Source organism: Solanum lycopersicum, chromosome 6, assembly GCF_036512215.1.
Source record: "Solanum lycopersicum chromosome 6, SLM_r2.1".
NCBI classification, from domain to species: domain Eukaryota; kingdom Viridiplantae; phylum Streptophyta; class Magnoliopsida; order Solanales; family Solanaceae; genus Solanum; species Solanum lycopersicum.
Window position 1 is genome coordinate 50734078 of NC_090805.1, and position 22183 is coordinate 50756260.

Here is a 22183-nt window from a genome sequence, read left to right on the forward strand (position 1 = left end):
TCTAGTAATACCAGATAAATATAAATCACACAACATACATATATACATATACATTAATCTAGTGTGATCGTATGAATTTGGGATAAATAAATAATTTTTTTATGATCTCGCTCACATCTCTCCTTCTTTTAATATATCTAATAGTAAAAATATATATATGTAAGTATATCTTTCTCAATATATGATCTCGCTCACCTCTCTCCTTCATGAATGTATGTTTAATAAGATAATTTTTTCGATTTTAAAAAAAAATACCTTATACCTATAAAATAGTGTCATTAAATTGCTTAGATGTTCGAGAACAACACTGCTTCTGTTTGTCCACATAACTTTGGGTACACTCATTAAATTCATGCATTTTGTTACTCGTATTATATATTATAGTGACGTGGAAATTTCCAAATACACAAAGTACAACTAACAATATATTTGGGTTCATCTCCGTCCCTTTATTTTAATGTATCGTCTTCGTTTATCAACCACAGATTTTCTCCTATTCGTCACACTAGCTATCATTAATGATCTCATATATGAGTTCAATATATTATATATGTACACTGTTCAAAAGACAACGCTCAATTTAATATGAAATTTAACAAATAAAATAAAAATTCAATTATATAATTTTAGACTAAAATCATGTTATATATATCAAAATATCCTGTAATTTTGATTTTTAGAAAACTGAAATTAAGTGTTGAAAAAAAAGATTTTTTTAAAATAAATTAAAAATAAAAGTAAGTTGCTCTTTTTTAGACGGAAGAAGTTGCTGTATATGTGACAAAAGAATTTATAATAAAATGACCACATGAGGTAACGTATGCTTTAAATCTATTTTAAAATTTATTGGAGGTTATATAATTTGAGTTTTAAAGTTTGAACATTCCATCATTAACTTACATTTGTAATATTCTACTTATTATATATATATATATATATATATATATACTCTTTATCAATTTCAGAATTTGACTTGTAGAGGTTTTTGCCATCTTTAATAGTCATTTATGTATATTTTTCTTGCAAAAATAAATTTAAATTCAAAGTGTTCAAACACAAAAATGTATGATGTTGATTTTTAGTCATAGAAGACTATATATATGCTTCTACATTTAACTTCATTAGATCTATAGAATTGGTCAAATATATAATAAGATGATAGAGAATATTATTGTCTAGAGAAATAACTTTGTGGACAAAGCGTACTATTATTTTCGTGTTTGAAATATTTCTAAGTTATGTTTGGAATATTATTCAAATTCAATATTATATTACGTATGATTTTGAATTTGTATTCGAGACTTGAAAACTTTAATAATGGTAAACAAATTTTTATGCATGTTATGTAAGTCGTGGTTGGTGGTGTTTGATAAAACTATGAACAAACTAATATTTTAATTTCTCCATGCATGTGTGATTGTACTTTTCTATTTCTTCAATTTCTCAAGTGTAATTAAAATTTTAATTTTTCTTATTTAGTTTTTCTTTTTTCTTTTTGAAGTCAAAGTTTGGTGCTTCATCACTTTCAAATAAAAAATGTCTTAAAATTAATAAACAAAAGGAAACAAATTTTTTTAGCACAACTTGAAAGGTCAACTTGAACATATTGATAACGGCCGTTAAGTTTGACGGATGAATTTTCTCATTATGGAGAGTTGGTGGATTTTATTAATGTTACTAATATTATATCATTTTATATTATATTATATTATATTACTGCAATTGGGCATCGATGTCAAAGTTATTATGTGGCTGCCACCTTTTTAGAGATCTGTCACATGTTATATTATATATCATAAATAAACCAGCAAACAAAAAGTTTATCTTTATGAACTACTATTGATTTAGGGGTCAAAGGACTTCTTCTTTAACTTATTTGCCACTTCTCTTTTAATTTATACGATGTTATTTAATTTGTCACAATTAAAAAGTTAAGTATATTTATATAAGTGTAAATTATTTTATTAAAAATAAAATAAATATTTTTAAATTTAATCATCATTAAATATAAAAATATATTACTCTTTATTAAAATAATTATAAAAAATATATCACGTAAATTTAAACAAAAAGAGTACTTTATTATTTTCAATTTATTACTATGTACATTATTTTTTTGTGTCGTTGTTACTATTTTTCTTGGTTATTTTTATATAATTTTTTTATTATTATAAGTGTTTTATCGATATTAATATGCTTATTTATACCGATTATCTATCCTAAAAATAATTAATACGTTAGCATCATTTCATAGACTCTATTATTATATTGATTTAAGGGTTAATGGTCTTGCTTTTGTTATTAGGTGAAAATTTTACTAGTTGATGGTAGGATTAATGGACTCCACTTTTCTATTTGGTTACTTTTCGCAATTATAGTGTTTTAAATGTTATCTTCTTCTCTCTATTTTTTTGAAAACAAAGAAAATAATAACCATATAAAAATAAATTATTTTCTGCTGTAAATGTGTCCCCATTTGAAAACCATCCACCAACTAATTAAATATGGGAAAGGAATTATTAAACCATATCACCAATTATATTATTAACTTTTTTTCTGTTTCGATTTATATGATACATATTTTTTTGTATCAGTTAAATAAAAAAGTTATTTTTTATTTAATAATAATTTAATTTTAAAATGTCAATATTATCTTTAATGAAATTATATATAGCAATATAAATACCTGAAATTTATTTTAAATTACAAATTTTAAAATTAAGACCCAAAAAAGAGTATATGTTTATCAACTTCCCTCGTTGAATGGCTATAATTTTTCAAACCATATTTCTATATTATAAAATTAAGAAAAGTTACTAAAGAGGACACGAATGTAAGGTTATATGTGGTAAGGAAATTAATTAAGAACCTACCATCCTGTTGTGCACACTAGAAAGCACAAAAGGCCCAGTGTGACTATGCCATCTTCAATCCAAACATCGAATTTTACGTTAAATTTGATGTCAGCACTAATTTTATTATAATCAATTCTAACTATCAAACTATATGCACAAAAAATCTTTTTCTTTCTCTTTATTAATATATTATTATTTCTTATTTCATTTATATTTTCTTATTTTATAAAATTATTTCTAAAACATTCACCATATATAATTCATATTATTTCCTTTCATAATCATTTAACATAAAATTATTATGTTTTGTTGTACTTTTTAAAATTGTTATGTATTTTATATTTTCATTTTTAATGTATGTCAATTACTACTTTATTGAATGTTTATTATTTTCGATTATTTCTAAGTACATTGTATATGTTTGTATTTTTAATTTTCGTGAAGATTACTTTTAGTTTATATCCAATTATAATTTATAGCAACATTAACATATATTCATTTATTTAAAAAGGTCATATATAGAAAAATTAATTTATAAAAAGCTAAAAGTTATGAAACTAAATAAATTTAGTAGAAGAATAAAGTAGGGAGAACAAAAAAGACTTTTTATTCATCTTGAAGTATATTCAATGTTTCATGGATCTTATTTACAATAATTTTCTAATTTGATCATTTCTTAGATTCTGGTGAATTGTATCGAATTCATTTTTCGATTTTAAAGCGAATAGTTACCTTATAAAACTTTTTCTTTTGACTTTAATTTAAGTTTAACTCATTAGATTCAGTAATATATTACTTACATAATATCTTGAATGAGGGAGAAGAAAAAGTTATCACAGAGCCGCTTTGATAAAAGGACTCCAACATTTACTATAATACAAATACGTTTATAACACTAAACTTCATATCTAAAAATAATATTGTAAAAATGTTACATTTAAAAAGTGTGAATTGGTGGTGTAACACTATTTACACACATTTGATTCTTTCTCTTAGAAGAACAAATCAATAGGAAGTCTCTTGTATTGAAAGACAGAGTAATTGATGATGAATAATCCTGAAAATTTTACTGACAAGACAAATGAGGCTGTTGGTGAGGCACATGAACTGGCTGTATCAGCAGGGAATGCTCAGTTGACACCTCTGCATATTGCTTTGGTTTTATTATCTGATCACAGTGGTATTTTCTGGCAAGCAATCGTAAATGCTGCTGGCATAGAAGATACAGCTAATGGTGTTCAAAGGGTGTTTAATCAAGCTAAGAAGAAAATCCCTTCTCAGTTACCACCACCTGATCAAGTTCCACCAAGTACTTCACTTAATAAGGTGCTGCTACGAGCACAATCGTTGCAGAAGTCTCGTGGTGATAGCCATTTGGCAGTTGATCTGTTGATTTTAGGCCTTCTGGAAGATTCACAAATTGTTCATCTTTTGAACGACTCTGGTCTTAGTGCAGCAGGAGTGAAATCAGAAGTTGAGAAACTTAGAGGAAAAGATGGAAAGGATGTGGAAAGTGCGACCACATTCCAAGCTCTTAACACCTATGGTCGTGATCTCGTGGAACAAGCAGGAAAACTTGATCCTGTGATTGGTAGGGATGAAGAAATTCGAAGAGTGATTCGGATTCTATCGAGGAGGACAAAGAACAATCCGGTGCTTATTGGTGAGCCTGGTGTTGGTAAAACAGCTGTAGTTGAAGGGCTAGCACAAAGGATTGTTCGAGGCGATGTTCCAAGTAATTTGGCTGATGTCAGGGTGATCGCATTGGATATGGGAGCACTCATTGCTGGAACAAAGTACAGAGGTGAATTTGAAGAGAGGTTGAAGGATGTTCTCAAGGAAGTGGAAGATGCACAAGGGAAAGTAACTCTCTTCATTGATGAGATACACTTGGTTTTAGGTGCTGGTAGGATTGAAGGGTCAATGGATGCTGCTAATTTGTTCAAGCCAATGCTTGCTAGGGGCCAATTAAGGTGCATTGGTGCAACAACTCTGGAAGAGTATAGCAAGTATGTGGAGAAGGATGCTGCATTTGAAAGGCGTTTCCAGCAGGTATATGTCGCTGAGCCTAGCATTCCCGATACTATAAGTATCCTTAGAGGGTTGAAGGAGAAGTATGAAGGCCATCATGGTGTCAAAATTCAGGATAGGGCTCTTGTTATTGCAGCTCAGCTTTCATCTCGATACATTACTGGTCGACATTTGCCTGATAAGGCTATTGACTTAGTTGATGAGGCTAGTGCAAATGTGAGGGTTCAGCTTGATAGTCAGCCAGAAGAAATAGATAATCTTGAAAGGAAGAGGATTCAGCTACAAGTTGAACACCATGCTCTTGAAAAGGAAAAAGATAAGGCTAGCAAAGCTCGACTTGTTGAAGTGAGGAAAGAGCTTGATGATTCGAGGGACAAACTCCAGCCTTTGATGATGAGGTATAACAAGGAGAAGGAACGGATTGATGAGCTACGAAGGCTTAAGCAAAAGCGCGATGCACTGACCTATGCTTTACAAGACGCTGAAAGGAGATATGATCTTGCCAGAGCAGCAGATCTTAGATATGGTGCCATCCAAGATGTGGAAGCTGCAATAGCAAATCTTGAGAGTAGCACAGATGAGAGTAGAATGTTAACAGAGACTGTTGGACCCGATCAGATTGCGGAAGTAGTTAGTCGCTGGACTGGAATTCCTGTCTCTAGGCTTGGGCAGAATGAGAAGGAGAAATTGATTGGTCTTGCTGATAGATTGCACCAAAGAGTTGTGGGTCAAGATGAAGCTGTTAAAGCTGTTACTGAGGCTGTGTTGAGGTCTAGAGCTGGATTAGGAAGGCCACAACAACCAACTGGTTCATTCCTTTTCTTGGGGCCAACTGGTGTTGGAAAGACAGAACTTGCTAAAGCTCTTGCTGAGCAGCTCTTTGATGATGACAAATTGATGGTCAGAATCGACATGTCCGAATACATGGAGCAACATTCTGTTGCCAGGTTGATTGGTGCTCCACCAGGTTATGTTGGACATGAGGAAGGAGGACAACTTACCAAAGCTGTAAGGAGGCGACCTTACAGTGTTGTGCTTTTCGACGAAGTTGAAAAAGCTCATCCAACTGTGTTCAACGCCTTGCTTCAAGTGTTGGATGATGGTAGATTAACTGATGGTCAAGGTCGTACTGTTGATTTCACCAACACTGTGATCATTATGACCTCAAATTTGGGAGCGGAGTATCTCTTGTCAGGTACCCGCGAAATGGTCATGCAGGATGTGAGGAAGCAATTTAAGCCTGAGTTACTGAACAGGCTCGATGAGGTTCTAGTGTTTGATCCTTTATCACACGATCAGTTGAGGCAAGTCTGCCGTCACCAACTGAAAGATGTGGCAGGCCGTTTAGCTGAGAGGGGTATTGCATTGGGCGTTACTGAGGCCGCATTAGATGTCGTACTTGCACAAAGCTATGATCCGGTGTACGGTGCAAGGCCTATTAGGAGGTGGTTGGAGAAGAAAGTTGTAACGGAGTTATCAAAGATGCTTGTCAAGGAGGAAATTAATGAGAATTCCACCGTGTACATAGATGCCAGACGTGGCGACAAAGATCTAACTTATAGGGTGCATGGAGAATAATGGAGGGCTTGTGAATGCTGCTGCTCAAGCACTGAAGGATTGAACAAATAGAGATGATGAAAGAGGGACAGGTTGAATAACACCATGAAACTTGAATATATATGACTTTGTTACTTTTGTTTAAAATCTCCAATTAAGAAGTGAATGTATCTTCACAGATTCTGCTGATTTTGCTCATGTAACTTGAAAATGTCTAAATAGAAAACTGTATTATTTATTTTTTACTATACCGTTTCAATAATGGGTTCACGAGATCGAAAAAAACTCTGATTTCTCCTTGCTATATCGGTAAAGCGCATCTTACAGGATCGTGCATCTTACCATAACGCTCTTGACGAACTGAAGTTTAATGCAGAGGGTAAAAACAAAGCGCCTGTAGCTCAGTGGATAGAGCGTCTGTTTCCTAAGCAGAAAGTCGTAGGTTCGACCCCTACCTGGCGCGTTGTTGATTATTTATTTTATAATTAAATAAAATGGAATATGTGCTGCGTTCTTTCTTAAAAAATAATTTCTATGATGCATTTTTTTAGAATTTTTGGAATATATGCTATATTTGAACGAGTGTTTATGGAAACAAACTTCTATGCTCTCCGATGCAAGAAAATTTCGCGTTTATTATATTGGCTCTAGCTTAACTAATGGTTCTTAGGTTTATTTATTTAAAAACAACCTCTCTACTACGATATCTATCTTTACTCCAATAATGGAAATGAAGGCTCTACTTCTATTCTCTCTGTTCTAATAGACAACGGCCTCTTTTATATGATTCATAATGTTCATTTATCGGATACAATTTCTCTACCTTCACGACATTCATTTGAAAAAACAAGTGGAAAAACAAAATTAAATCAACACATTACTCATGGTTAATCATTTTGGTGCAAAGGCTTTGCTGACTCAGGGTCATCATGAAGCATTGCAACTCTGACTTTCAACTGATCTCTCTCTGCCTTTACTGCTTCAAGGATTTTGTTCAATTCTTGGACATAATTGTTCTTCTTGACAATGCTTGCCTTTAGTCGCTCAACTTCAGTCTCTGCTTCTATTTTCTCTGCTCTAGCTTGAATAAGAGCCTCCTCTAATGATTCGCACGGTTCATTTGTATATAATCCTCTGCTAGTTTCAGGCTGAATCTCCAAGTTTGATGATACCGATTCTTTTTTCACATTACTAAATTCCCCATGCCTCAAAGTTTCACCCTGCAGATTTGAAACACCTTCCAGCTCTTTGTAAAGCTTCTCTATCATATCGCGCAGTTCAGCCTCCAACTCATCATCAGACCCTTCATAATCATTGTCACTCTGTGTATCTGAGTCTTGTACGAACTCCGCCAACTTACACTTATACATGACAGTTGGAATTTTACTAATTTTTCCTTTGATGTGATGATTAATCCCTTTATCAGAAACACCTCGTTTTAGTTGCTTAGAGCCTTTGTACTCATGATGATTTGGCTGCTTAGAGCTAGGGAATTTAGATAAAGGAAGCGCAGAGGTTTTGAATGAAGTAACATTGGATTGTGATGGAATAAGATCTGAATTAGGAATGTAGTTCAGAAGCTCTGTTGCCCCGTCATTATGGCGCTCAGCCAATGAACAGTATATCTTGTAGCATTTTACAACAAGGTTCATTAATTCTTTTTTACTCTCAGAATACTTTATATCAAATGACTCTGCATTTGAATCTTCAATCATTTTCAGCATCCTTGAAACATTCCGGTTCATCTCTGAAATATCAAAGTCATTTTCTATATTCACCCTACAATTCTAACTAAGTCTAATGCAAATTGCAAAGATATAACATTCAAAAGACAAACAAGGGGTTTCATGTAATGGCCTTTAATGACTTTAACCTTCACAATCCCTTTCTGCTTCAAAAATATTCACCATCTTTTGGAGTGATTATAGAAATTAGTTAAAATATAACAACTTTTTTTAGCTCTTATTTGTTATATGAGGGCTGAAGAGGAGAACTGTTTCAAAGATAAGATTCTTTAACTATTCTAAAACTAATCTTGTTGAATATTCTGGTACTGTTATGGAAAACAGCTTCAAAGGCAAACAGAAGAAAGTCACGAAAAAGAAACTTATGAAATAGAAAAATCAAATTCAACAAGTAGTGGAGTCAAATTCAAAAATTTAAAGGTTAAAGGACAGGACTCAAAGCAGGAAGGACAAAGTGATGTCCAAGCTAATCTTGTTGATGGTAATGAAGTGATTGTTGCTGTAGTCATTGAGGCAAATCTGGTGACTAACAAAACTTATTGGGTACTAGACACAGGCGCCTCAAGGCATTTCTGTGCCAATAAAAATTTATTTCATGACTTTGAGGAGTCCACTGATGAAGATTGTGTTTACATGGATAACTCCACTATTATTGAAGTTATGGATAGAGGAAATGTTTTACTTAAATTAGACACTATTCTTGAACAATGTTTTGTATGTTCCTTCCCTCCATAGATACTTAATTTCCAGAGCCCTTTCAACAAAGTAGGCCTTAAACTTGTTTTTCAAACTGATAAAATAATTATTTCTCGTGGAGAAGACTTTGTTGGGAAGAAATATCTTCTTAGTGGAGGATTATTTATGTTAGGAAAAAAGGTGTGATATACCCCTCAACTTTGTCATTTAGAGCTGATATACCCCTTGTTATGAAAGTGGCTCATATATACCCCTACTTGTAAACAAATGGCTCACATATACCCTTTTCCTCTAACGGAAATAAAAAAATAATAATTTTCAATCTAAATTTTTATTATTTTTTTCTACAAAATATAATCCCATATTAGTAAATTTAATCCTTGTCAAACATATTTTTTTTGACTTTTTTTTGTTTCAATGACTAATTTATAATTATTATTTTGGTAATCAAATTTATTTATGTTTCACTAATATTCTTGTAAAACTTATTGTAGATGACCAAATTTTTTTTCGAATACGAAATTAAATTACAATACACACAAAAAATAGTTTAATTTTTTTTAAACTAAGGAATGAAAGAAAAAAATAAAATAAGAATAAGAAACTCAAATAATAAAAGAAGTCAAAAAATAATTTATGTATGAAAAAAATTAAAATATACCTTGAACTTTTATAGAAGAATCATATATACCACTAAATAATTTTTTAAAAAAAATTATAAGTAATAAATATAAATTTAAAACTAATTATTTAAAATTCCGTTAAATGAATGGTATATGTGTGTCATTTTGTAACGGCGGGGGTATATGTGAGTCGTTTGTATAACGGTAAGGGTATATATGAGCCACTTTTATAACGAGGGGTATATCAGCTCCAAATGACAAAGTTGAGGAGTATATCAGACCCTTTTCCCTTTATATTAAACATTGTTTAAGTGATTGTCAATAGTCAAAGTATTTCAAATAATGTTTATATTTTTGAGTCTATAAATTTGTAGGGTGGTAGATTAGGTCATGTTAATATTTCTTCCATTAAAAGACTTAGAAAAATAAAATTAATTCTTATGATAAAAACAGAAGAGTTTTCTAAATGTCAGATGTTTATAGAAGCAAAGGAAATACACTGAAAGTAAATAAGTATTCCCACAACTCCCAAACAGTGAAAATAGACAGTAGTGGATTGAAGAGTTTGAAAAAATTATGTCTGTGTGTTCTTTTTTGCTTGTAAATGACTAATACTATGGAAGATAAAACTGGAAGAGAATTATATTTTTCTTTTATAAAAAGTTATAACTCAAATATGGTAAAAAATCATGGCAAAATTTTAATAAATTCTTCAAAAATGATGATTTTGAAATTTCACTAATATTTATAGTTAAGTGGCTTTTGAAGTAAAATCAAAATTAAGTCACTTTTAAGTAAAACATTTAGGGTTGTTTGATATAAAGACTAATAATCAGACATTTCTAATGTACATATTTCATTAAGTGTTTGATTCATTGTTTTCAATCTAATCTTGTATTAGGTTTAGAACTCTACATAAAAAAATTCTTTTTCCTATTATACCCTTAAGTTTTTATGGAATATTTTATTTCGTGTAATTGGGTCAAGGTTGATGATAACATGGGGACAATATTATATTTTTGTGGCCTTCAAACTAATTAGGAGAAGAATAATTTTGTCATCATTTTTGCTATTTTCTCACTTGAATTATTTGAGAATAAAACTCTACAAAAATCTTCTTTACAATTAAACTTTAAATTTTTGTAGGATTTTTTTATTTTATTTGATAAGTCAAGTTAAATATTAAAATATATATAAAAGAATTGTTCTTAATTTTGAGGTGTCGTGCCACTACGAAGGTTCTAGATAGCACGGCGTATTTCTAATTTTTTGTTAGACAAAAGATTACCTTAAACTTTAAATATATTTAAGCCTACTTAAATTGTTCAAATACTTGAAGCTTATTTTTAAATAAATAAATAAATAAATAGTTCAAGTGATCAATCATCTAACTGCATTTAAAAAGAAAAAGAAATCAAAAAGACAAAAATCAACTCAATATAGCAAACCATACATGGAGAAAAAAAATGTTAGTTTGTGAAATCATGAAATTACACTGAATGGATTTAATTTAATCATGGGATTATTCTAATTAGGGGTGTCAAATGGGCGGGTTGAATTGAAATCGAAAAAGAGCAATTTTTACATATAGCAAATAAAAAATTCATATTTGTATGCTATAACAAAGTTTGCATAATTGCGCTCCATAGTAAACATAGAAACTATATAATTCGCTATACATATACAGTTGAAGCAAATTGTATAAAACGAAGTGTATAAAACAAGAAAGAGAAGGAAACTTGGAAAACGAAGTGTATAAAATGAATTGTATTATTATAAGTGTATAGAACAATTATATACAATTTGAATTTGTATAAAATGAGAAAGAGAGAAAGACAAAAGTGACCTGACAAGGAATATACAATTGAATCGAATTGTATAAAACGAGAAAGAGAGAAATTAGATACAATTTGAAAATTATATAAAACGAGAAAGAGAGATAGACAAAAGAAAGTGGGCAGGGTAGTATTTTTATTGTATAATTATAAGTGTATAGGACGAAAATATATGTAATTACATGTGTTTATACAATTTTCTCACGCTTTATACAAACAGAAACACAATTTATACATTTTGCTTCTGTTTGTATAAGTGAGAAAGGCGAGGGTGGCGAGCGAGATCTGGAAAAAGGGACAGAGGGGAACAAAAATATATGTATTGATACAATTTTCTCTGCTTTATACAATTAGAAACAATTTTTATACACTTCTGTTTGTATAAAAAGAGAGGAAGCGAGAGCGAGACTAGAGGAGAGTGGCGAGCGAGATATTTGGGAGAGAGACGCCTGGCAATTTTTTGCAAACGTTTGCTATGGAGCACAATTAAATCAAACCCTAGCTACTCCATTTATTTTAGGTTATTAGTTTTGCTATTATATACAATTTTCTCTTGAAAATATTACAATGGTTGAATAGAAATGGGGTTGGGTCTTGACCCGCCCAAGTTAACTTTGGGCTTAAATGGGCTAAAAAAGGGTTGGGTCTTGACCCGCCCAGCGTTATTAATTTCAGTAATTTAACATATTGATATTTAACTTTTATAATCACAATTTGAATTTTCGCTCAAGAATTTTTTGTTAAAAAAAAAAAGAAACAAACTGATAGATAAGTCCTAAAAGATATTAAATAGATAATAATTCATACTTTCAATATAAGAACATATCTTAATAAAAAAATTTAAAACGAATTGAAATTGGAGATTGAATTGGGCGAATTACGTATGTTTGAATTCATTTTTGACACCCCTAATTCTAATCTAATACTGCCTCGAGTTCTTATAGTGAAATGACTTTTAAAGTAAAAATGATAGTTGAGTAAATTTTTATGATAAAACTCCTTAGTTGAGTGATCCGAAAGATATTAACTCATGTATGGATCTATCACAACAGAAGATATTAGCAGTGGCAATTAATAGATAAATAAGGAGTAGTAAAAAATCGATAAAAATTTAACTTACCATCAAGATTCTGTTGAAGCCACTTGGAGTTGCTGTTTTTGGGTCCTAAGAAGCAATCCAACCAACTGAGACGCTGTGATTTCTTTGATTCCATCTTTATCATAAAGCACTTCTACTTAACTCTCTCTGTAATGTTGTTTAGTACTACACTTCCATTCATCCACTTATCGGAATATATACGATTAATTATGCGTTTAGATATATATGATAATAATTGTCACAGTCGATCCATTACAAAGTTATATATATATATATGCATAAGTAAATACATAAAATTAATTTATTTTCGACTATCTAATTTAATGAGAAAAGATTGAAGCTTTTGAAAGATGTTACCTTCAAGTTTGTCTTGAAGCTTTTAATATTGAAGGAAACTAACTGAAAACTATTCGATTTACATATATCTATATATATATATTTGGAAAAGCATCAAAATTGGCCTTAAACTATTAAAAGGAGCTCTTAAGTTCTGAGTCTCCAGCAACGTGTTTTAGACTTCCTCTTGGACTTGAATATATATGTCTTTTTTAAAAAAAAAATTATTTAATGCATATGAGATTTGCATTAATTAGTCATACCGTATGTCACATACGATGACGACATATGGGAGCAATAAATGTCAAAAATATGAATGCATGCATGTGGGTTGTTTAATTGGTACGTTTTTGTTGATTTTTCAACATGACTATACTTCACAACTCTAAAGAAACATTATTGAAAATTTTGAAAGATGCTGCTACCTTTAAGTTTGTCTTGAACCTTAGGAAACTGACCAGTGACTGAGATCAAAATTATTCGTCAACTATTCGAAATAGCTCTCTCCAACAACGTGTTAAAGACTTTTCTATTGGACTTGGTTGTTTTTGGTTTGTAAAATTTATTTACGAGGAGGGTACATGCGATGGCATTAATTAGACGTACGAAATCAGATGGGAGGCATAAATTTTTACTTTTTACAAATATGAATGCATGCATATGATGGTTGTTGAATTGGCACATTATCATTGATTTTCCAACATGACTTTTCTTCAGAACTCCATTATTAAGTGTGTGATGAAGATAGAGAAGTTATTTTCCGCTGACTCTTAACTCAAATCGTCAAATAAACACTATTATAAAGTCATTTTAAAGTATGAATCATAGTTTGGATAATTCTGAGTCTCACAAACAGATTTATAAAAACTCTATTGGACTTGATTAAATCAGTCTGTCGTTAAGTATTAAGAAAGGGTCAAAAATATCTTTCAACTAGTCGAAATAGCAACGTGTTAAGACTTTCTCTTGGACTTGAATATATGTGTCATTTTTTATTGATAAGGGTATATGCGTTTGCAATAATTAGACAGTAAATGTGAAACGTTTATCGGACGTCGGTGGTTGAATTGGTAGGTTTCATTGATGTTTCATCTTCTGACTGACTATTCTTCACAACTCTATTATCAAGCCATCAGCTATAACATGGTTAGTGTGATCCCACGAGTCAATTTGAAGAAGATAGTAGAAAAATTATGATTGAATTGGTACGTTTCACTGGTTTTCATCTTCACAATTCTATGGACATAGTAGAAAAATTATTTTCAATAAATCTCAAACTCTATTATCAAGTTAATTTTTATTTTCAATTTCTATTTTAAAATGTTTTTTCTTAATCTAAAAGCTTTATCAACCAACCTCAACTTTGAGAGGAAAAAAAAAGAAGAGGATTTTCACCAAGGAAAACATTTAGGCCACAAACAGGCTCATAATTCGTTAATTTGTCTAAACATTCTTCACAGGAACAAGTGAAAGAAGAAATCAACTTTCTACCTTAAAATTATGGATGTTTTATTAATGCTCATCAAAAGTTACATTTCATAGTTTCATAACCGAAGTGACCTCTGGATGCAAATCACTACAAAGATTACGTGATCATCTACTGCACACAAAAGGCTAATATTTGCGGCCCATTGCAGAAAGAGAGACTAACATTATATTCGGCCATTGCATGTGCAACAAGATTAGCAGTTGAATATAAGAGGAAAACAAGTATAAGCCACATTTTATAGAAATAAACAAGATAACATATCCCAACAAAGTAAATCTAAACCAACTTTCTTCATAAGCAAAGTCGCACCAAACTTCAATATGTCTCCTCAGGTTAAACACAAAGCAAAACATACAAAACTCCAACGTACTCTATTATGACAAGATATTCAATCCCCAAGCCGTATGTATCAGGTCCCAGCTTTCCGACGTCCAACACGAGCAACGAAACCAGCCTTGATAGGAGCAACTGATCTTCCAGAGCCACACTGCAAGAAAATAAACAAAACGAAAACTAGTTGGAAAAATCCAAACAATTCTTAAAAGTGATCCACTAAATAAGAAAGCAGCCATTTTCCTCTTTTCTTTGAGGTAAATAGCAGGCAGGATTGAAAGAGATACGGAATACTAAAGCCTTCTTGTTTTTTGATTGGTTAAGAGATGGGAATACTAAAGCATTCTCGAGGGTAGAACAGATAGCACATGATCAAAAAAGCATAAACAACTCATTCAAGAAAAGCAACCCAGTATAACTTCATCAAAAAAAATAAAATGCAACCCAGTATAAATAAATGAAATATAAAGGGCAGGCCTGAGATCTCATATTACTAAGATATATGATCTGGCAATTGAAACTTCACATTTTGTCAGAGGATGTCCCAGAAATAGAGCCTAGAATCTAGAAGCACCAGCACTTGCTCAACAAAAGCCCAATGAGAGAACTCTATACACCCCACTCACCCTGCACCGCATGGATTCAAAGGAAACAACCTAAAAGTACCTAGACAGTGACCTGCCACAAAGTCTTATTCTCTATTTGTCTGATGGAAGAAAAATTGGAGCACAAGTTACAAAGATATGCTTTTACATTCACAAAGTGAAAGTTGAATGCAGATAATTAATGGATATCGTGCATCTATTTGAATAAATACCTTCTCGCATCGGAGGAAGAAAAGACGGTTCTCTTTTGAAAGGATAGTATCTGGACTTTTACAGCCATTGCAAATGACATACTCATCTGAAAGAAAATGATCATTGCCGAGAAAAGGCTGTTAGATCGTAGGATGCAGAAGCGCATACAAAGCACTATTTACAAATATATAAAAACAGAAAGAATGCCATCTCCAAATAGCTGCAGCCTGCATATATAGATCAGGGAATGATAACAGGAACTTACTGACATATCGGCGGAGGATTCCTTCAAAATTCTTAGGAGCAAATCTTCCCTTGATGACCAATCTTTGCTGCCCGTCAAGTGATCCACTAGTCCCCATTTCAGCCAGCAAGAAAGTCATAACATGCTCAGGCTGCCTATGCATCCTGTAAATAGGAAACAATTAATCAAGCAGTGCAATCAGGTATTAACATACAGAAAGATAAACTGACCAAAACTCACAGGGAATCCAATGATAACCTTTCATTAGTGATACCACTATGACACATTACTATCGATCATGAGACATTATACAGCATGACAGTTTCGGAGACCAACTTCAATCAAAAATTAGATTTTAAGCCATGATCAGTTTTGTAAAATCAAACTAAGCACCTAAAAGCTCAATCAATCATAATAAACTAACTATATTCTTCAATTTCACACCTTGATATTCACACCAAATACAATTGTGTGAAACAAATTTCAGATAGAGAAAGAGCCAGTAGCTAGAGGTACACACAAGCTACTTCAGTGCAGCAATATTCCATCATATAAACAGTTTGATGTTTGAGCCAGCTTGAGTATTTATGATTCACGGAGTGGTTTCCCACAGAAATTGATAATTTCAGAGTACACAAGATTCCATATATATTTGGTGTTTGAGCCAACTTGGGTTATTATAAATGCATTGCTTGGTTTTCCACAGTAATTTATAATTTCCAGTAGCGGTTATTAGATTGAAAGCCAAACAAAGTATACACATATTTCTGTAGCGTCACATAGTGGTGTTCCAAGTTTTAAGGTTCCACTTTCTATAGATAAGAAGATGTTACAGCACTGGTCCGAAAACAAAATTGGCACTATTGAGTTAATACCTGTCTCAGGAACGCAGTAGCAGGGTTATCTAAGTTAGTGAAATCATTTTGGCAAATAAATATGCAGGTTTCTACAAAAAATTCATATTTTAACTAAGTTAAGACAACTAATGTCAATTCTTAGCCAAGTAAGGCAGAGCCATGTAAAACAAGACTATTTATATTGGGATGGGTGAATATGGTAGTCACTACTCATCACTAGCAATTCCAAGTTGTGAGGAAATTGGCAAACACAGTACTTGTCGATAACAGTAATTGATGCAAAGGCTACAATAAAGAAAACCAAGTGAAAAGAACTTACGTCTTGCAAAGATCCATGAAATTCACAAACACAGTTTTCTTTGTGCCTTCACGAAGAACTTGAGGGGGCCTCATAACAGTCCTTCGCCTATCTCCAGCAAGCTCGGGATTGTTCTCACGGAGAATATTGAATACTCTGCCCAGAAGCTGCAGAGTCAAAAAGCGAAATTCAATTGTCATTTTAAAAAAGCCTAAAATCAAACAAATAGTGTGCATCAGGAAACAAGAATCAGAATTACGCTACTAGTTCCATATAGCAAATAAAGCAGGCAACCTATGCACGAAGAAGTACAATGGAACCACTTTGGCAATATAGTCCTAGAGTCTAGATTAGCACAGATTCCTTACATTAGAACTGTATACAAATGATAGGGTTATTTAGTCATCCATCAAAGAGTTTACATAAGCATAAGATAACCATCGAAGTACGAAACATTTGACAACTTTTTGAAACGTATGTGACTTGGTTACACAAACTACACAAGGTTTTTAATTGTATGCCTGGACTGATTCTGTGAGGTTGTAGTGATGCATTATTACTCAGCTCAAGTCCATGTGAGGGTAGCTACATATTATCTTGGACAATCGAGTGCATTCTAAAATCTCTTATCAGGTATATGCAGAAAATACAAAGAATTAAGAAAATACCTCCTCATATTCATAATCTCGATCAGTTCCCTCCCAAGGTAACTGTTGTAGGACAATTTCTCCAGCTTCTTCATCATCTCCGGGTTGATCTAGAAGAAGAGAGCAGGTTAAATCTCAAAAATTGCCACTATTAAACTCAACAAAGCTGAAAATTGATGAACTCACCATCTACATCCTCACCGATACTTTCTTTTTCATCACTCAGGAGATCAGAGTGTCCCTGCACAGTTTTAAAATGGTTTGTGATGGGTCATGACAATGGATCTCAAGAAAATACTCCTAATGTCTTGTATTATTGAGTGAATCACACTAAAACATAATGAGGTCATAAGTTTAAGCCTTTGACTATTTCTGTAGCATTTAAACCCTCGTGAAATCTTATTCTGATAAAACTGACCGTATTATGTGTCAGGGGAGTTCAAAAAAATGGGTTTCTTGAGATACATAAGAAAGAAAAAAAAATAAGCTTCCCTTAATCATCTCTTCACTCCCACCCTCTTTTTCTGTACCCTCTACGTGTAAACATTCATGTTCCTATTGCACCATTTAGTCCTCCACCAGTGTCCTCTTCCAGGAGAGGTTGGAGCCAGAAAATAGATGAGGGGGCAAGGTATTCATGGATAATTCAATCAAAACAAATTCATGTCGAATTGAACAAAACTAACCGGCTTCTTCTTTTTCTTTTTACCAGAAAACGTAGCCTCAAGGCCCTCAGAAACTGCAAAGAAAACAATTGAGAGAAATCACATTCAAGTTTCAGATGTTCTTCAGTAGTCTCTCTTCAGATGGTGTGTACATGTGAGAGAATGCATCTTTTTGGGGATTTTGGGGAGGGGGCAAGATTGACTATGCAATTATACACTACCATCTCTCTTAAGGTTATGGAGAAAATTAGGTGAAACCAGGTTTTACAACTAAATACCAGATAAATTCTCAGTTTTTTCAGCCAAGCTATCAACAGAGTCATCTGCCGGATCTTGAATTACAACCTTCTTCTTTTTCTTCTTTTTTGTAGGATCAAAAGGTGCTATCTGTAAATGTATAGAAAGAGACGGAAAAGATAATGAAACCAATGTAGCAACCACACAAAATAGGCTCCGTGTGATATCAACAACAATCAATTTGAAAATCGAGGTAAAACCAATCAACTATTTCGTGTTGTTCAATTGAATTTAACTGAAGAGGTAAGCGACCAACACCATTTCTATCTACAGTTTGATGACAACAATGGCTACAACCTAAGGGGTACCAAATAATCCCTCCCCTGCAAATACACCCCTAGAAAAAGCATAAGAGACTCCATGCTAATGGGGCCACAAGAGGAGCTCCATAGAAGCACAACTACTAGTTTTTTAGATATTTTTGCAATTAAACCAACCAACACAACTTAGGTTGCAAGTGAATCCTGTGGCATTACTGTTAACATTAAATTGTGTAGTTCAGTGATCCTATTAACAAATATCCTAGATATCAGAATGTTGGAAGCCAAAGCAGACACTGTTTGAAGAGATGATGTGAACAACGGACATCAGGAAACCTTAGCACTTTGTCCTGACAACTAAAATATAAAAATTCTCAAGGACTTAAGTTATAAAATGCCGACATTGTAAAGTTTAATACTGTCTATAAACTTCAATCATTTATATAAGGTTTCTTACCATCTTTTCAGGTAACAAATCTCTGTCTATTATAAACCATTACTTATTGGTTGGCTTTTAAAATTGTCTAAGCATTCTTTGCAAAAAAAAATAAAATAAACTCAATCCTTAATTAGGGATTCTTATTTAGTGTGCCTTTTTGTAGGTTAAAACTCTTCAAGAAGTATACACACTGCCTGGCACTTAAATTCAGGAATTATCATTCTCATAGTCATGCACAAACAAAAAGAAATTACCAAGAGATCATGAAAACCAATATAGCAAATACCGAAAACTTCAAACAACAATACTCTAAAGAGGAACACAGGCAGAGGAAAAGCTGAACTTACATCAGCTACCAACTCGTTTTGATTCTCTTCTTCAGCCATGATTGCACTAAGATCTACACCAATACGAACCAACAAATTAGTTCACACACAAAACAATAATATGGAGTAATATCAGCCACCTAAACCCTAAATCCTTGTAACTTTTTCAGATGCGCAAAAACCTTAAAAACTAATGCAGACTATCACAATCATCCAAAAATATATAACATCAAAAAATAGCTCCAGGAATTCACCTTTTTTCAGATAAATCCTCACAGGCAAAAACAATGAATGTAATGAGTATTGTTTTATCGCACATAAACCCTAATTCCTTGTAAGTAACTTCTATAGATGCTGGAAAATACATAAAAACTAATTCAATCTATCACAATACTCTAAAATAGAATAAATTGTAACAATAGCTCCAGATTTGCCTTGTATCGAATAAATTCACTCAGGCGAAAGACAAAACATGATTGTAATGTGTATTATTAATCGCACTAAACCCTAATTCCTCATAAGTAACTTATCTAGATGCTAAAAATAACATAAAAACTAACGCAAACCATCACAATACTCTAAAAATAGAGAAAAATCGTAAAGTAGCTCCAGAAATTCACATTGCTTCACATAAATTCAAACATACATAAAAAAGGAACATGAATATAATATGTATTATAACTCGCACATAAACCCTAAATCGTTCTAATTAGCTATTCTAGATGCTCAAAAATACATAAAAGTTAATCCAAACTATCACAATCAACAAAAATGGAGAAAATCATAACAATATCTCCAGAAATTCACCTTGTTTCAGATAAGAGATGAGAAGCTAACCTTTCAATCGGATGATTCGTTTATCTTCGCGGCCGATGGAAATGCACGCTTTCTCTGTGTGGATACTATTGGGAGAGTAGTGTTTCTATTGCCCTTATAAATATCTCAGTTTTGGGCTTACTTACTTGGGCCGCAAGGCTGTTCGATACCATTTGGGCCGCAAAGCTGTTCGAATTGAAATAAGGGAAATTTTTCAAAATGTCAATATTTTAGCATTTAAGAGGGCTCATTAGTAACACTTTCAATATTTAGTAATAATGTCAAATTTTAGTTTGTTATGTATCTTATTTATGTTTTTATTATTTATTTTTATTTAAAAAATATAATTATTTAATAACAAAAGGGAGAAAATCAAGGGAGAGAATATTTCAAAAAAAGTAAGGATCCTTAATTTTCTCATCAGTTACATTTTCAAATAAAATTTAAATTTTATTCTTTTTTTTCTCTCCAGAATTTTTACCTTTTTAAAATTATATTCATTTCACAATATATTCTATTTATATTTATTATAGTTTTTTATTAGTTTGTATTCATTCCAATAGGTATGCCGAATTTATCTATATAGTCATTTAAGAAATATATTTGTATTTTCATATATTTTTTTCCCTATATAGTTAATTTTTCATCAAAAATCTTGTACGTATTCATCTCAATATGTATTTTATTTGTATTTCTATTTATTCTAGTTTTTATTTAGAATTTTGTATAATAATATATAAAATGCAAAAAATTAGTACGATGAAAAAGTGAATGAAATATAAAATTGAAAAGGAATAATTGAATATTTGGTGTACTCATTCTTAAATAAAATACATAACTAGTTGACATACCTTTAGAATATAATACAAATTAGAAAAAAATGTCAAATTCAGAAACAATGCAACATAATTTTTGAATGAATACAAAAAATACATACTGACTAAAATAGTATCAAAATTCAATATATACTTTCAAATTTATGAATACAAAAAACAATAAAACTATGAAATACAAAAATAAATACTAAGTGTGGTACATTGACATAACTATAAAAAAAACATAATACAAAATGAATTAAATATATGAAATACGATTCCAAATCTATGGATATAAAATACAATAAAATAATGAAATACAAAAATACATACGTCATGTAAAACAACAACAAAATTCAATATATACTTCCAAATCTATGAATACAAAAAACATCAAAACTATGAAATATACACAATCAAACTCATATAATGTGTTATATTGACATAACTAACACAAAAAAAAAATAGAACACAAAATACAATAAATATATGAAATACAAAAATAAATACTAACTATAACACAATAAAAATTCCATATACACTTCCAAACGCATTGTAACATGAATTTTTTTTAATCTTAAAAATTACTAAACAAATTAAACTAACATGCAAGACACAGAACATGTAAAAAAAAAAAACCTCTTCTCCAATAAATTGGTCTTTTTCAACTTCATGGTTATGAATTTGTGTGGGAGATAGAAAATATTAGTAATATCATGATAATTATTTATTTTCAAAATAATGACATTTTTGACATGTTTACTAATATTATTAAAGTATGGATATTATCACTAAATAAGTTGGTTTTTTTGACTAGTTAGCTAAATTTTCCTTGAAATAAATAAAAAAAGATAAAAACATATAAGTTGAAAATAATAATTTCATGTTATCACTATTTAATTAGTAGAAAAAAGAAATAACAAAGTCACTTTTAAAATTATATCAGTATTAATTTGTGTTTGCTATAGACACTTATTTCTACTTTAGCTTTAGAAATTATATAAGTATTAATTTGTGTTTGCTATAAACACTTATTTCTATTTAGCTTTTAAGTAATTGCGTGTGTATAAGAATTTAAAGGGTATGAAACTTAATCAAAATTTAATATATAAGTATATTAGAA

The 22183-nt window shown here is 31.4% G+C and overlaps 2 protein-coding genes, 1 non-coding gene and 1 pseudogene across 3 annotated transcripts; 2 read left to right on the forward strand and 2 right to left on the reverse strand.

Moving 5' to 3' along the window:
- The first annotated feature begins 2059 nt into the window (after positions 1 to 2059).
- On the forward strand, positions 2060 to 6688 carry LOC101267034 (chaperone protein ClpB1-like; annotated as a pseudogene).
- Positions 6689 to 6833: 145 nt separating this feature from the next.
- TRNAR-CCU (transfer RNA arginine (anticodon CCU)) lies at positions 6834 to 6906 on the forward strand. Its single transcript has one exon. It is a non-coding gene; the product is annotated as a tRNA-Arg (tRNA).
- A 297-nt stretch (positions 6907 to 7203) lies between these two features.
- LOC101244780 (protein NETWORKED 4B) lies at positions 7204 to 12980 on the reverse strand. The gene is made up of 2 exons (XM_004242431.5): positions 12463 to 12980; positions 7204 to 8190 (listed from the first exon to the last, which is right to left on the reverse strand). The coding sequence occupies exons 1-2, from the start codon at positions 12563 to 12565 to the stop codon at positions 7331 to 7333; spliced, it is 963 nt and encodes a 320-aa protein (XP_004242479.1). The 5' UTR covers positions 12566 to 12980; the 3' UTR covers positions 7204 to 7330.
- Positions 12981 to 14488: 1508 nt separating this feature from the next.
- Positions 14489 to 20333, reverse strand: LOC101243901 (eukaryotic translation initiation factor 2 subunit beta). Its single transcript, NM_001309904.1, has 10 exons — positions 20267 to 20333; positions 19451 to 19503; positions 18386 to 18494; positions 18129 to 18181; positions 17629 to 17683; positions 17464 to 17552; positions 16817 to 16962; positions 15662 to 15804; positions 15417 to 15502; positions 14489 to 14753 (listed from the first exon to the last, which is right to left on the reverse strand). The coding sequence occupies exons 2-10, from the start codon at positions 19487 to 19489 to the stop codon at positions 14676 to 14678; spliced, it is 798 nt and encodes a 265-aa protein (NP_001296833.1). The 5' UTR covers positions 19490 to 19503; positions 20267 to 20333; the 3' UTR covers positions 14489 to 14675.
- Between the last annotated feature and the right edge of the window lie 1850 nt (positions 20334 to 22183).

Coding starts and splice junctions, on each gene's coding strand:
- LOC101244780 (XM_004242431.5), bottom strand. CDS start 12,565: ATGATAAAGATGGAATCAAAGAAATCACAGCGTCTCAGTTGGTTGGAT. Junction 8,191..12,462: donor GCTTCAACAGAATCTTGATG/GTAAGTTAAATT, acceptor TTGATATTTCAG/AGATGAACCGGAATGTTTCA.
- LOC101243901 (NM_001309904.1), bottom strand. CDS start 19,489: ATGGCTGAAGAAGAGAATCAAAACGAGTTGGTAGCTGAT. Junction 17,684..18,128: donor AAAAGAAAAAGAAGAAGCCG/GTTAGTTTTGTT, acceptor AAAACTGTGCAG/GGACACTCTGATCTCCTGAG. Junction 14,754..15,416: donor TCTTCCTCCGATGCGAGAAG/GTATTTATTCAA, acceptor ATTTTCTTGCAG/TGTGGCTCTGGAAGATCAGT.